At 33.9% G+C, this 17,343-nt stretch overlaps 1 protein-coding gene across 1 annotated transcript in view; it reads left to right on the top strand.

Annotated features, from left to right (window-relative positions):
* The window catches only part of RFC1 (replication factor C subunit 1), a 64,732-nt gene that overhangs the window by 15,048 nt on the left and 32,341 nt on the right, over positions 1–17,343 (top strand). The window contains 6 exon segments of the mRNA XM_016124281.2: positions 7,294–7,526; positions 8,340–8,417; positions 12,140–12,217; positions 13,392–13,479; positions 14,338–14,618; positions 16,871–16,978. Coding sequence (XP_015979767.2) covers positions 7,294–7,526; positions 8,340–8,417; positions 12,140–12,217; positions 13,392–13,479; positions 14,338–14,618; positions 16,871–16,978 — 866 coding nt within the window.

Here is a 17,343-nt window from a genome sequence, read left to right as displayed (position 1 = left end):
TGAATTATATTTACCAAGAGAAGACTGTAATTATTTTTGGCATTTTCTGTGGAAAATGGAATTTTTAAAAAAGTGCTCTGTATTGAATCATATAAGTTGAAGCTCTATTTTGGATCATATATTAAAATACTGGATTATTTTAGAACTTTTTTATGTAAGTTTTTATCTCACATGCCGATGTCATACTAATCTATGTGTATAATGATTATTCATATTTGTGATTTATAATCTAGCACGGATGTGACCCGAATTTTTGGTATTGTCTGGTGACACTAGAAATTTTAGCATTGACTTTTAAAAAAGTTATTGTTTTTATACTTAATTTCTGTTTGATCAGTTTCGAGTGGTTGAAAAGCAAAAGACATTTATAAATATTCATGCATTAATCTTAACATTTCATAATATAAACATTTCATAGATAGTATTCTTTTATGGGGAGGAGCCCTGAATTATTTTGTCATCTTAGGAAAAAAAAAAACTCTGATCGGTTTATTATAAAGTCATTTTGATTCTATCATTGTTAACTCCCAGAGGTGACCATAGCAGAATAAAAAGGTCAGAGCCTGTTGATGTGATTCCTCCATAGATATGCTTGAAGGAGACATGAGTGCATCTGATTACCTCACTGATTTGTTCATACTAGGGAAAACCTCTGAAACTATTATTTTAGCACTCTGCTACTTATATTGCTAGTGAAGTGAATACGCCTAGGTTAAAAGCCACATTATTTTGTCACAGCATACTACAACTTATATTTAACAAACATTTATTGAATGTCTTTTATGTCCCAGATACTAAGTGCTGTAGATATAAAAGATGACTAAAAACTCCAAGTGTTACTGAACTTGAAAAAAACAGGTTCTTAAATCTCAATGTCATAGAAATGAACACTGAACTTAGAATAAATTTGAGCATATAGAATTTATGAGAGGGGGGGCGAGGTTGGGAGAGGGCGGGAAAGAGGGAGAGAGAGGGAGCGAGAGGGAGAGAAAGAGAGTGAAAGAGAAAGGCTGAAGTTGAGACCGACTGACTTGTGCACAAGGGAGAATGAAAAGACATGCTCTTTGAAGGCTGTTTAGGGCAAGATTATATAAAGGCCATCAAGTGGGAAAGGGTTCACGAATGAGGATGTGGTTCCTGGGCCTATGATGTCTGCCATCAAGTAGTTATTGGTTTCAAGGGAGTCATAAGATGTATATAGCATAGGGAATATAGTCAACAATTTCGTAATAACTTTGGTGACAGATGATAACTAGACTTACTGTGGTGATATTTGTGTTTGTATAAATATTGAATGACCATGATGTGCACCTGAAACTAATAAGATAAACGTACTAATTATACTTCAATAAAAATATTTTTTAAGAAAGAGTGATTACTAGATTCTTAGTATTCATGGTGGGATGAAGAGTAAAGAACCAATAATTAGGAAAGTCAAGGAATTTATAGTAATCTAAAAGTGAAGTAATGAGAGTCTTAAATAGTTAGCAATGGTAAGGGACTGGTCTGTAAATATTTTCACAGATGAGTTATGGATTAGATTTTGGATTACTATGGGCTTCATTTGGCTATGCTATCCATGGTTACTACTATTAGGATAAGTGAAGAGTTGATGTTATTAGCATGCTTAATATATATTTTTTTTAAATGACAGCTTTATTGAGATAAAATTCACATACCATACAACCTAAAGTTTTATTGTTATTGGAATTTGCAGATAAAGGCCAAGGTTTTCAGAGATATGAGTAACAATAAAACTTTGCTTACGTGGACAGGCCGTTATTTGAGAAGGTAAAGGTACTCATGTTAGATAAATTGGTCAGTGAGTAGGGAATGAAGCAAGAAGGAAACTCCGTGTGTTGTAGAAGGAAGCTGAGACTGGAAAGTCAGAAGCCCAGCCTGGAGGGTGCTTCCTTGGTTCTCTTCTAACAGTTATGTGATTTTGGTCTCAAGCTCAGTGAGTCTTTCTCCTTTTCTGTAAAGCAGAAACACTGATTACATGGGCTTATTGAGAAGTCTTAATGGGGCGATGTATACGAAAGGGCCAGACCCAGTGCCTGATACATATGATAGTAGATGGTCAAAAAGAAAATCAAAAGAAGCCCACAGAGAGCTTTGTAGGTTCTCTGAGACATTTATATATGATAAAGTTGTTCAAATGGTCAAAGACATTATGTAAGTGATGTGAACATATTACTTGTGAAATTTTTTGGTAAGCTAAGATAGTTCTTCACTATGGCAAGTGGCAGGTCAGCTCTTTAACCTTTTTGTTTTATTGTTAAATATCTGCTCAGGTACATTGTGCGATTGAACTTTTCTATTAGGAGGCCCCCCTCTTAGATCTGGTCACCTTTGCGAAGTCATATATACACACATATGTACACGTATATACATGGATTTATTTGAGTAGCATCTTACTGAAAAATTCCTGCAGCTTGCTTTTTTGTAATTTAATGTCTTCAACTCCCTCCCTACTTCCCTTCTTTTCTCTCTTTCCTTACCTTCCTCCTTCCCCTCTCCCTCAGCTGCTGTCTTCTTTCTTTAAATACAGAAAGATCCTTAACTCATTCTTTTAAAATTCTTCGTAGAAGTTAATATTATGAAATTAATTTTTCTCATTCTAATTTTGGATGTTGGATTATTGATGTGAACATGCTTGTTTATGCTTCATTGCAATATAATGTATTTAACAATAAATGGGCAATTCACAATGACTATGATTACTTAAAAGAGAACAGTATTTCTTGAAATGAAGTGGCATTTTCTCATTTATCATTGCTCACCTACCTCACTAGACCTCACAAATTATATAATAGTTTTATTTTTAAAATATAACTGACTCCATTTGATTCCAAGAGGATTTGTTGGTAATGAATCAAGAGATCTCTAGTTTCTTGATTAAAGACGAAGAGTGTTAGAAGTTTTATTTCATTATTCTGAAGTATAGGATGTCTGATTCACCACATATATAGTTTCTCTGCCATCCACTTAATTAACAGATATTTATTGCAGATTTGGCACAACATCTCATTCTCTTGACAAAACCAAAATGACAATTTGGGTTTTTGACTCAAGGAAGTATTGAAAAGGAACTTAGTAGAAAAAGGCTCTAAGCACTCATATTCCTTTTTAATTTTTGCTAAGTAAATTACTTTTAATCTCTAACCAGATCTCCCTCATAGCATGGTTTCCATTAATTTGGTTTCTGTGTGGTCCTGACCAAAGGAAAAAAGATCAGAACCCCAAACTTTGAGCAGTATGAACTTCAGAATTAGAATTTGTTCTTCTTGGCTTATAAATAGATTTTTATATGGACCTGCACATTCTTTCTTTCTTTTATTCATTATTCTTTCAAATAAATGAATGTATCTAACAGAATAGCAAACCAGTCTCTCCCAGGCAATTCCTCTGCTATATGATGGATAATGCTAGTTTACTTGGTGATGTGGTTTGTTGTATATAAATAACTATAAATAGTGTTTTTATAAAAAGACAGTCTAGAGAGAGATCCTGAGTGTTCGGTTGCACCCGATTTCCAGATAGATCTCAGAAATTTGACTTAGATTTATTTTTCATTATTTAATTACAAGTTTCTGGGGAGAGGAGAACATGTTTTGCCTTTGGCTTCTGACAAAGCAAGAACAAATTTAGGCTCATTAGAAAATAAGGACAAATGTTAAAAAGAAAAACAACCATAACTTTATTTGCAATATTAATCTCTACACATTGCTTAGGATCCTAAAATAATTATTTTGCATGAAATGTTCACAGCAACACCTGCTGAATGACTTTTGCAAGCTCCTAGTTGCATTGTTTTAATCCTTGGCCTCTTTCGCCTTCTTTCTCAATAATGTATCGGTATAACCTTTGAAATATGAAAGGCTAAAGGGGTTTTAAGACAGCTGGTTCAGAAGCCATACTCTAGAGACAGTAGAATGTGGCATGTAGTATAATGCTCAATAATTGTAACTATTATTAATAATAATTAGGTAAAAAGATACTATGAAGTCTCTCATTCTGGTGACAGAATAAGCAGAGATGCTGATAAATATGAAAGAAGTATGCAAAAATAAAAGTGGCGAGGAAGGAGAAACCAAAGCCGAGTCTTTTTTGTCTCGCAAAGATAAAGGGTCAGAGAGTTTCTAGAAAGTAGTCAATTTGTTGTAAAATATTAGATGGAGAATAAAAAGAAAGTATACAGATAAAAAACATAGAAAGAAAAAAATGAAAAATCACCCATATGTAATTTCCTGTCCATAGATAAAAATTAACTTTTTATTGATTTTTTAAAATCTTTGTGAATATATACACATACACACATAATAGATATAAATTATTAAACATCCCATTATGTCACTTTTTTTTGTCATTTAAGCCTTTATGTCAGTAAATATGGATATAAATTATACTTTTCTATTGCCACATAGAATTTGATTATGTGGTTGAACATTAATAGATATTTAGGTTGGTTGTTTTTTCCATTTTATAAACAGTATTTACTTACTTTTATATCCAGTGTCCATGTTAAATTTGAGGCTGTCTTTTTTTGTCTAAACTGTTAATCTCTTAGTTTTTAGTTTTTTCTTCATCTTTTTTTGCCTTCTTGCCGTCTGTTCTTCATACTCTTGAATGAATCAATGCTGTGGTAAGCATTTTTGTACATATATTTTTGTGTACTCATTCGTGTTTGTTTATTATTAAATTCTTAGTGGAATTACTGGCTCCAGTTAATGAGTATGCATATGTAAGGTTTTGATACATATTGCAAGATTGTCCCCCATAAAGATTTTTAACATTTACTATCACCGACTGTTATGTATGTGGTAGTCCCATATCTCTATACCTTTGCCAACAGTCCTTTAAATCTGATACCCTTAGAAATTCTTGATCTCACTAAATTTCATGCTAGTCTATTACCTGCAAATATTTACAAGATTGCTGGAGAAAGGGTTGAGCTAGGGATTGCAAATATCTACAATACTATTTTTTCCTTTTCTGAGGCTATACCACATAGCAGTCAGTGATCGATATTGTCTGAATTAAATTCTTAACGACAGATACAATATTTTAGGTAGCAAGGAAGTTCTTGAGTAATTAAGGAAGAACTATAACAGGAAAACATAGTAGTTCACTGGTCCACTCAGTTCTGGGATTTTCTGTCATACTGCTAATGGCTAAGTGTAGTGGAGATGGAATGTTAGTGCTTTGGACATTTATAAAGGTGGAGAAAAAAGAGTAGAAGGCTGTCATTTCACAGAGACAATTCAATTTTGTTCTTTCTCCAATAAGAGAATCCCTCCCATCCAGAAGTACAGATGTTGACGTTAAAGCAAACCAAGTAAAAATTATATAGTTTAATAAGGTCTCAGATAAGGTTAGAAGCCTTATCTTACATACGCTAGATATGCTTTTAATTTTGCACTTAGTGCCTTGAGGAGAGATATATTGGTTGTCTATACTTAGGGTGCTCCAGTTTTGTGGTTTTCTTATTTTGTTTTATTTTCTTATTAAAGCCAGAATATCAGCAATGTTGTTTTCTTTTGAATCTTTTAAGGATACTTTACATAATTTGTTTGATTGCTAAGTGGAAAAGTTTGTTGTAGAATGTTACTGGTTTTGTTATGTCACAGCTTAACCGAGTCTAGCGATTTCAAATAGACCAGCCATAAATTGTAACAAAAACTCTTTGGGTTTCTATAATACATTAATTTGTTATATTGTTATTTTGGGGAAAAGGAAAGGAGTTTAAGATTACATCTCAGTGGTTCCTAGGATTGTTATGGGTGATTCATGTGGCTGTTTTACTGAAGTGGAATGAGATCATGTTCCCCACCTTTACAAAGCCATCTGAATCAGGTACCTTTCCACCTTCGGCAGAGATGGAGGAGGACTGGTTGCCAGGCAGGGAAAACAGGTAGATATGTGAGTGACCAAACCTAGTCTTCCAACTCTTGTTAACATAGGGATTGAACTGAGATCTAGGAAGTATATCAAGCTTGATGTGCTTGGAAAGATTTATGAATGGATTTTTTCTCCCCAGAGCTCCTGCTTTTCTAGTATAAGCTGGAATTCTCGATTTTTATCTGAGTTTTCCAAAACTTTTTAAAATTTCCATTCACCTGCCTTAGATTTCGGGGGATGGGGGAAGGTTGGGGAGAGGTTGTTATTAGGCCAAAGCAAAAGGTTTTTCTCTTGTGAATTGCTGAACCAAATCACTCAAGCTCTTTTAAGGTACCTTCTTGGGATCTTTAATTATCTAAGCATTGTCATGAATGCTTTGAGAGAATTTTGAAACCAGATGCTTATGGAAACTTTTTAGATAGATAAAATGTAACAAAACAGTGTTTAAAGTCCTAGATGAATTACATGTTTCTCTTGATTAGATACTGGATAGTCCACTTTCACTATATAGCCAGACTCTGGCAACGTTTTATCTTCTGTGCAAATACTACACTAGTCCAAGGCTTCATTCAGCGTTTCTTTTGGGATTATAGTAGCTTCCTAAATGGTCATCTTGCGTTCACTTTTACCCTTCGACAGTGTGTGCTCTAAAGGACATTTAAGTTGGATCAATCACTATTCCGCTGAAAATTCTCCAGTGGATTCCCATTCTATAATATAACCTAAAATTCTTTTTATGATCTAGAAAGTCCTACAGGATTTGGTTCTTATCTCTGTCATCTTAACTCTTGTGTGACGTACTGCCTTCATTGTACTGCAGTCATAATGACTTCCAGGCACTCACTTAACACTTTTTTTTGCACTTATAGTTTTAATTGTCTGAACTTTCTTGCTTGAGGTATCTTCATTCCAGGTCTCTGTTCAAATGCTGCTTATCAAATAGGCTTTCCCTCACTGCCCTATCTAAAAGAGTGCCCTTCATTACTTTTTAATTCTTTCCTCCTGTTTTACCTTTTCTTCATAGCACTTACAACTTGACAGTCTATATTTGTTTATATGTTTCTCTTCTAGACCCCAAGCTCCATAGGGCAGGGATTTTGTCTTTTTTATTCACTGCTGTGTCATCAATGCCTGGCATGTAATGGGTACCCAGTAAATATTTGTTGAATACATGAGTAAGTAAATATGTTTCTGTGGTAACTGGGAGAAATAATATGTTACAGACCTGGCACTGGTAAATGTGAGGATGATTTTCAAATTCAGGAGATGGGAAGAAAAAAATTGTTAGCATTCCATAGCTCTTGGCACTTTTTATAAAGCCGGTAGAAGTGGTTGCTTTATATAAGTGGAATGATGTTTTATCAAAGAATATTTGGTTATATTTTATTTAAGATGATGAAGATGACTTCGTGTGTAAGAAGGCAGCCTCTAAATCAAAAGAGAATGGAGGATCTACAAATAGTTACCTTGGAGCAACAAACATGAAAAAGAATGAAGAAAACATTAAGACCAAGAATAAGCCTCTATCACCAATAAAACTTACCCCCACATCAGTGCTTGATTATTTTGGAACTGGAAGTGTCCAAAGATCAGATAAGAAGATGGTGGCAAGCAAAAGAAAAGAGGTGAGTGTTCTGCATGCAAGCAAAAATGTTTAGAGTTTGTCCCCATTCACCGTTATTAATTAATAACAGGATAAATTTGGATGTTATAATAGGTCAATATATTTTATTGATGAAAATAATTTTCCTATGATTATGGATAAAATGTACTGACATTGAATGCTCAGAATGCAAATTCATTTTGCCATTGACCTCAGCCCGACAAAATTGGACAATAAATTTGTTCCCAAATGAAGTTATAAGTACATAACTTATATATATAGCCTATCTGTGATACTTTTGACATTCTCTACTTTGGCTGATGTTGGAGTCACCTTTTTCCTTAGAAATTTAGGCAACAGAAATATGGATAAATTATAGTGAAAGAAATACAGATAAATTATAGTTAAAGTAGCCCCCTGAGTCAAAGCCTGCTATGCGGTAATTGTGGATTTCATTAGTGCCTCCATAGGACAATAAAATCATTCTCACATATTGGTTTGCCAGTGTTCTGAACTACTTCTGAAACCAAGACATTAGTCTACAAGTGTTTTTGTTGTTTTGGTTTGGTTTTGGTTGTTGTCACTTCCCTTGAACACTTCAGTAGAAGTGAGTGAGAACTATCTCTCTGAGGAATATTTGCTCATTAGGAAATTGGATGTGGTCATGTGTTACTATGAACACGATTTTCTGGCTGGTGTGCACTGAGACAAACTAATCCATTACTGGTAAATTCAACTCTCATTGATGTAATTAATCAGCTACAGTGAAGGAAATGCACCTTATTTTTTAGCTACAGGTTTATGCTGATGTTGCTTGATTTTCTTTGAAATACAGCCTTCACAAAATGCAGATGATTCCAGGTTAAATGATGAAACTATCGCCAAGCAATTGCAACTTGATGAAGATGCAGAGGTATTGCCATTTTGTTTAGCTATCATTAACAACATGATGTTGTGACTTGTTATTTAGTCTCCCCAGGGAAACAATCAAGACTGTTCTAATTTCATTTTGGATTGAGCCTCATTGTAAGAGTTATATGTAAAAAAAAGTTAAAATCTAATATATAAAAATCTGAATTTTATATAAAAGACAAATGATTAGAATGGGATAATAACTTATTTAGAAATTTCTTGCTAAATTTTTTTTAATGGAACCACCATCAATATAGTTAAAACAATTTAATTTGGTCCTATCTCTTTTCAATGTGGGCAATTTCATTTACGTCTTTGACTTTAATGGGTATATATATGCTGATGATCCCTAAATCTGTTTTCAATTCAGAGTGCTGTCTTGAGTGGTAACCTATATTTTTATTCAGTAAATATTTGTTGAGCATTTACTGAGTAAGTGGCACAGTTCTAGGTGTTAAGGATATTGCAGTTAAAAAAAATTTTCTAAGATACTTTTAGGGTGATCCATAGGGTACTCATATCCCTATGGATCATAAATAGAGGGGTAGGAAGATCTCCCTGAGGAAGCGATATTGGGGTACAAAAGGAAGTGATAATGGCAAGCCATGGGGCTGGTTACCTGGAGGAAGTTTTTCTCTAAACAGAGAACAGCAAGTGCAAGCATCCGGAGGTAGACGTATTTGAGTTTGATGAGTTGGGAGACATGGCCAGCAGCAAATCCTGTAAGTCACAACAGGTTCTTAGTACCTACCAAAAGGACTTGGGTGGTAAGGACTTTGGATTTTAGTCTCCGTGAAATGAGAAGCCTTTGGAGTATTAAAGAGATAAGTGACATAACTTAATGATCTTAAAAGAAAATTATTCTGACTGCCGTGAGGCTAATAAACCATGGTGGGGCAAGAGCAAAAGCACATCAGTTTGGAGACTGTTGTGGTAAGGTAGGTGAGAGATGACGTCGGCTTGCACCAGGGTGGTAATGAGAAGAGGTAGTGAGAAGCAGCCATAATCTGTGGGCTTTGAAAGTATGACCTTCAAGTTGTCACTTGATAGATTGAATGAAAGGTATGAGAGGAAAAGAAGGTTCCATGTTTTTTGGCTTGAGCAACTGAACAAATAGTGATATCATTTGTTAAGACTAGAACACTGGTGCAGAGAAATCAAGAGTTCTGTGTTGGACATGTTAAGCTTGAGGTACCCAAATAGACTTCGAAATGGAGATGTGGAGTGGGTGGTTCAATAGTTCAATCTGGAACTCGGGCAAGGTCTAAGCTGAAGATGTGTATTTGAGAATCACTAGCGTTCGGATGATATCTAAAATCTATGTAACTGAGATCATAGGGAGAGAATGTAAATATTGAGAAATATCTGGATTGAGTTCTGGGGCACTGTTAACATTTAGAGGTCAGGAAGAGGAGGATGATCCAACAAGGGAGAAAAAAGAGTTGCTAATGAAGTAAGGAAATGAGAATTTGGTACTTTATGGAAACCAGAAGAAAAAAATATTTCAAGGAGGAGTATTCATCTCTGTCAGAGGCTGCAGACATTGGTACCTACTGTTTGAATACCTTTCTCGTGTATTAGCTTAAGTGTCACTTTCATATTTCCTAAACTAATAGAATCCCTTCTATATAGACTCCGTCATGCCCCATTGTAGCCACTGTTAACACTTGTTACAATTGCCATTTAAGTGTCTTCTTATATATAAGCTGTAAACTGCACCCTCCAGGGCTGCGTATGTCTCACTCAACTATTGTGACATCAGTGCCCATTTTAGTGCTTGACATGTTGTGAGAGAAGAATATTCCAGTCTCTTGAAATATATCTGATTTGTCCACATTTTATTTATTTGGCAGTTTATAGTTTGTGTTTTCAACATTTTTTCCATCTTAATTGATTATACTGAATTGTATAAACTACAGACCGAGTATTTACACAACTCAAGATAGAACGGATGGCCTAGGTAAGATTATGAAGTAATTTTTAGGGACCCGACTTCTCCTTCTCTGTCCCAGATACAGAAGGCATACCCCACCCTTTCCAAACCAGGTGCAGTACTTTATCACAGTTCCCTATCTTTTCATTTCTATTACATTCTTTTAGAATCTCGTTTGGGTAATTTATTATTCTGATGAAGAACTTTTAGGGTGTTAGTGACTGATGATATCATTCCTAAGTATACTCCTAATGTTTTTTCCTCTCTTTTCCCCCTCACTTTCACCTCTTTGCTTATTTGTTTAGTGTGTGTCTAGTAATCTGAATCAGTAAATCAGTATTTGGACAGTATGTTTAACACCATCTACATGCTAAACATTGTATTAATGATGCTATAATCACCAATATGAATTTCTAATGGAAATATTTAAATTTCTTCTGTTCTGTCATTTAGAACAGCAGTCCCCAGCCTTTTTAGCACCAGGGACCAGTACTTATATGAAAATCTAATGCCTAATAACCTGAGGGGGAGCTGAGGTGCTGATGCTAGTGCTGGGTTGCGGCTCAAATACAGATGAAGCTTCACTCACTCACCTGCCGCTCACCTCCTGCTGTGTGGCTCGTTTCCTAACTGGCCATGGACCGATACCAGTCTATAGCCTGGGGGTTAGAGACACCTATTCTAAAACATCTAGAATCCTCCTTATTATAAGCATACTACATAGTATGAAATTTTGTAAAAATGATGCAAAGTTCAATCAGAAATCCTTACAGAGCCACTGGAGTTTTAGAGTTTGAATGACCTTTTTATGATGAAGATTTTCATATTATTTTTAGCAGTTCAGTAATTCAGTTTTGGGAAAGAAATATTAGATAGCAGAGAATGTACTGATGTGCATTTGTCTGGCATGCTTGTAGTTCTGTGTAGCTTAAGTTAGTACATTTTATAAACAGAAGGCTTGGTTACTATATTCTCATCAGACTTATGCCAATTTCCAAGTCTTTGTAGGATTGGGTGGTTTTGGAGGTCCTTTCATTTGTTTGAATAACTTTGTTCGATATTGCATTAGGTCATTTTATCAGGGAACATAAAACCATTTAATGTTTATAAAGAGAAATGTATTCCACTGCTATATATTCTTTCAGGAAGAGCTCCGTTTTGCGTCAGGTGAAAATAATTGAAAATAACAGCAAAGTTAACTAGAATGTGTGCTAACAGCATATTAGGAAAACTTCTGGTATAATGACTTAAATTTTCAAAAATCGTAACATTCGAATTAGTAGTTGAAAATGGTTCTATGATATAAGGGATAGTTGTATTTATGTGTATCTTACTATCGTATGCAAAGAAAACATATAATTTTCTTGATTTCTTAGATTCACTCTTTTTTGTACCCTCCAGACCATTGTTTTTCTATTAAGATGAGATTCTTTTCCAAGCTTTTTCTAGAGTTTAAAATAAATAGAAATAATAGATCTATAAGGGTTATATTAGGACTAGTAAGAAAAAATATATAGATTTCAAACTTTGTAAGTGAGAAGTATGGCTTTAAAAATATGCTCAATTTATCTACCATGCCTGTAAAACTAGAAATATTTCTTTTGAAATCTAATATGCTTAGTGAAACAAACCTGTGATACTTAACTGCCAATATTTAATGGAAAAGTGTCATAAAGTTCCAAAAGTTACTTTCTGAAAAATGTTTTCTAGTTTCTTCTAAGTATCACGAAGCAAACATTTAAAAATTTTCATATGCACAAACAAATTCACTTTGTTGACACTTTTTGCAGCTGGAGAGACAATTGCATGAAGATGAAGAGTTTGCTAGAACATTAGCCATGTTGGATGAAGAACCTAAGAACAAAAAGGTGGCGTTTTTACTGGGTTATTTGCACTCTGAATAAATAGTACATATCTGTGTTCCCTTTCATACCTCTGTAGTCTAGGCTCTGGAGATACAAACATGAGTAACTCTTCTAGAAAGAAGCTAACTTATTTTAATTTATAAAAAATGTTTTTGGAAAAGCTCATTGAGAAACTTATTCTTCCCAAAAGGAGGTTGATAGAGCCAAAGCCATTCAGAACCTTTCTTCACAAAACAATGAATTGCATCTTTTACTTACTCTCTGTCACAGAGGGGTTCCTATGAACTTTTTCAAGAATAATGCTTATAAAGATTCCTATGGAACCTAAAGTTTAATAACTGGTAATTAATATCTTTCTGGGAAGCACAATTTTGCTGTTTCTAATTAGTTAACTTTATTCGGGCTGTCTCAAATGATACCAAATGTAGTTATTGGAATCTTTAAAAGTATCAAAATTATTTTCAAGCACTTGATCTCCAAAATATTAGATTTATTTAGTTTGAATCACATTCTGTTAATATTGTCAGTATCAATATCTGACTATTTAAAAAGATTTTACAGCAGTCAGATGTAAGACAGTAAGAGGTAGTGGGAACTTTGTCATTTGAAAAGCCTTACTCCATCTAAAGACATTCAAATCATTATTTTAAAAAAATACTGTGTCACACCCCCCAATTTGTGACCTCTTTGTAAAATGGAGTTTTGAGGGAGTAGTAGAGAGAAAATAGATGTTTTTTTCTCTTTTGAGAAAGTGCTCTCATTTTTTTTTTAAACTTTAGATTGTTTTTAATTTAGTCTTTTTGGGTTTAGATTTTTAGTTTTTAACCTCATAATGCTGACAGCTTGAGAATTACGATGAAAGAAGCAGAAACAAGGCTTCCATTTCCAGACTCATAAGTTGGGAAGAACTGGAATAATTTTTTATAGTTGTATTTTTTATACCCTTTCAATCTGTTTCCTCATCTGTAAAATTAAAAATAATAGAACCTGCTTTATTTGCCCCAGAAATCTCATAGATGAATGCATAAAAATTTATTGTATTGTCCTGTTACTTTGGAAAGTGGCCCTTAATCTTAAAATTAAAACCGAAATTAAAACTTTGGTCAATTTTAACAATATATTTTGTGATAATAGTTTTCCTATTATTCGTCACATTTAACACTTAAAATTTTCTTAGGCTCACAAGGACCAAGAAGAGAGAGAAACGTTTTCATCTGTCCAAGCCAATTTACATAAAACAGAAAAACATAAATCTCCTTATAAAGGTAATACTAGGGGTGAAAAAGTAAGCTGGAATGTTTATCTTTATAGAAGAAAATATCTGGTAACTTTATTTAAACATTCTATTCAGTAATTGCCTTATATTATTAGGTACACATTATTTTATAGGAATATTGGAGCATATTCTACTTAGAAACTTTGAAAGCTGTTTGGATATTAGCTGGCACAGGATGCCTATCTGCTGTATAATTGTTGTGAAAAATGTATTACAACTTTTGGCTTCATGTTTATTTTTAAGTGTAGTGCAACATGTAGGCTTTAATATATGAAGACAAAGAACTAGATCTTCATGCTTTTAGAGTTCACCAACAGTTGTCCAGGTCATCTGAACTCTTACTGATTGTTATAGGTTTTTCTTTAGTGGGCCTGGCATATAACAAAGTGCTAGTATAGATGGTCTTAACCCTATAAGTAAATCTGTCCATACAGTACCTTTTAGTCCTGAAATGTCACGATTTGGGACGTTCAGATTATATTACAAATAAAATTATGTGATATATTCTAGTCAGTGAGTTTTCTTTGTGTAAATTTCAAATCGATGAAGATTATCTGAAATAAAGCCCATGTTCTTAGATGAAGACTGCTATATTATTTCAATTAATGAGTAATTTATATTTAAAAATTCAGATCCCTTTATTTGAACTGGTTATACAAAGATGTAATATACAAATGTTTTAAAAATAAATGTCGTACAAACCAAAGAACTGAAATCTTAATATAAATGTTATAAAATCACCAATGATATTGTGTGTTACTGAGAATACTCAGTTGAAAAATGAAAAAATAATCTTGATATGGGATATCATTTTCTAAAAACAACAGTCATAATTTTTTCTTGCTAGTGAAAACAGAACAATTTATGGATAAAAGGAAGAACTACAGTCCTAAGAAGCAAACTAAATGTGAAAGCTCAAAAGAATCTCAGCAGCATTCCAAGTCATCACCTTACAAAATAAGAAAAACTTCTCCTAAAGCTAGTTCCAAGCTGACGCTTTTGAAAAACAAAGAAGAGAGTTCTTCTAAAGAAACAGAGCCTATGTCCTCAAAAAGAAAAGAAAATGCCATTGAATTGAAAGAGACAAAAACTCCTAAGAAGACCAAAAGTTCTCCAGCTAAAAAAGAGGTAGAAATTTTCCAAAAGTGTATCACGTTGGGGCTATGTGTTGATATGTGTTTGATTTTTTTTTAAGTTGTTTTCTGACTTTTTAAGTCATTATAGTACTTTTAAGATACAATCTTATTTAGATGCTGTTGCAGAGCATAGATTATTGATACAGCTAAATTAGCCAATATTTATTGAGTTACTCTGTATCAGATATTGTGTTAAAACCTATGACATGACATGTAATTTTCACAACTCTGTGAGTTATTTATTTTTATTATTCAACTTTTAAAGATGAGGAAATGGGCTGAAAGAGTTTAAGTAACTTTTACAGTATCATCCAGCTGGTAAGTGGCAGAGCCAGCTTTGAATTTAGGTCTTCTCAAGCCTTCTCAAGCCAAAAAAGGCAGTATAACAACATGGTAGCTCTGAAATGGACTCGAATCAGTTTCAGATCGTAGCCTTGGTCTGGTTACTACCCCTCTTTCTGCTTTGGTTTCTTCACTTGTAAAATACGGATAATATGTAAAACCACTTAGAACAAAGCCTGGTACATAATAAGTGCTACATAAGTTTTTGCTATTATTAAAATAATTATTTGTATTTGGCCTGAATATGCTCCTTTTTGCCCTTGTACAACAATGTTGTGATACTGAAATCATTTTCAAAGGAAGAAAAGTGGAATAATTTAGAATGGTTTTTTTGAAGTTTTCTATTTTCAATGTATGTTTGAGAAGTAAATGGTTTCTTAGCATCTCTAATTTGGAACCACCTTAGAGTCACAATGAGAAACCACAATTCCTATAGACCTCCTAGGCCCTTAGAATTAAAAGCAAATAATGTCTGTCTAACTGCTCATTACCATCATTTTTTAGTGCAGCGCAGTGAAATGGTGATGATTTCAAGATGTATTTTTTTATTTGTGGTCAGTGCTCATAAATATGCAAAAGGGAATAATGAACTTTTTGGTCTCAAATTTTTCTTCACTAAATACTTACCTGGTGAATAAATGTTTTCATCACGTACCCTAAACGTGTTCAGTTTACAGAGGCTTGTCGATTTTTATTAAAGGAGAAGAAATCTTTAAATGATATTGTTATTCTCCACTATATTTTTCAAAATTGTAATAGAAATGATTCAGAGAACTTTTAAGCAGTTTTAACAACATTAACGTCAGTTTAATAAGGTCAATCTATTTGGGTCAGATAATTTTGACTTTATAAATGTGTATGCTTCAAAGTTATTTTATAAGGTGCTTATAATTCAGCATTATTTTTTTCATAGAATTGTTATAAATGAATAATTTTCTCAATTTGATATGCATTGGACTCTCCTGCGAAGCTTGTTAAAAATATGGTTTCCCAAGGCATGTGGTCTGAGCAGGTGGATTTTATTAAGCTCATATGATATGAATGCTGAGAACTAGCCTGTAATGACCATTTAACTCATAACCAAAATAACTTGCCCATTTGTTGACTAAATCATTTCTTTGTATAGAAGTAATATTTCATCTACTCTCAAAGGTATTTGAGATGGCTTACAAGTTAAAAACAATGTAAAATAGGAAGTAGGGAAAGCAACAGAGACCATCTTACAGTAGTTTTTGAATCAGAAAGTTAGAGTGAGTCCAGGGATATATAATTTGAAAAATTTCCCCAGGATTTTCTGAGACATACACATGGTAAAGACCTCCTGAGATAAATTGAGTAGGAGAGATTAAACCTAGAAAGAAGAATGGTGGTGTACAGAATGTGCTACTTTTTAGAATAAAGCTTGCCCCTTGTTTGAGTTAGCTGTTTATACGGATTCTCAGACTGCAGTGCTTATATCCCCAGAGGTATAGGGTCATTTAGGTTGTGTTAGGGGTGTGCAAAGTTATAGGGTAAACATGGGATGGCTTCTTGTGTCATCAGGTTTACTTGGGAAAAAATTTATGTTTCCAGTAAAATACACATGGATATATTTTGAAATAGGATTTAAAACAAATGAAGCTCTGAAATACGCTCGTTCGATTTCTTTTCTTGGGGCTAGCAACTTGGTGGATGCCTCAAATCTGTCCTGAGGTATGTGCATTTAGAGTGGAAAGGGTTGACTAGTGTTGATGCAGGGATGTTTATAAGCCACACATTTGTAGATTGGGGAGGACCCATGTAGCTAAAAATGTTAATTTCGGGGCCAAACACAGAAGTGACTTAATGTGTGTTGGTGCGTATTTTTAATTTTACATGGATTTTTTTATAACTTTGTTCAATTTCATTTCCCTGTTTCTAAAGTCTGTAAGTCCTGAAGATTCTGAAAAAAGACGCACTAATTATCAAGCTTATCGAAGTTACTTAAATCGAGAAGGTCCCAAAGCTCTGGGTTCCAAAGAAATTCCAAAGGTAAGAGTAGTAAGAGGGCCTGCCACCCTCTCAGGGCCTCTGGCCTGTGGGCCCAGGATGTATTCACTGTGTCGACAGCAGCAGGAAATTCATAGTTATAATTAATAGAAAAGCTTCAGTCACCATTTTTACAAATTTGGGGTATTTATTCATATTATGCATCACTGCTTGATACTTAGAAAAATTTTCCTCTAACAAGTAGCCCCAGTAGGGCTGGGCTTTGAGACATACAGCAGTTACAAGACTCATGCTCTTTGCCTTCGTGTTACTTTTGGTCTAACTCAGGAAAGAAATCTTAAATAAATTACTATTTAATTATAATTGTGATATATGCGTCATTAGAGAAGAATCCAGGGTACTCTTTG

The sequence above is a fragment of the Rousettus aegyptiacus genome, unplaced genomic scaffold (genome assembly GCF_014176215.1).
Source record: "Rousettus aegyptiacus isolate mRouAeg1 unplaced genomic scaffold, mRouAeg1.p scaffold_m13_p_10, whole genome shotgun sequence".
Taxonomy (NCBI): Eukaryota; Metazoa; Chordata; class Mammalia; order Chiroptera; family Pteropodidae; genus Rousettus; species Rousettus aegyptiacus.
This window is presented reverse-complemented; position numbering and strand designations above follow the sequence as displayed.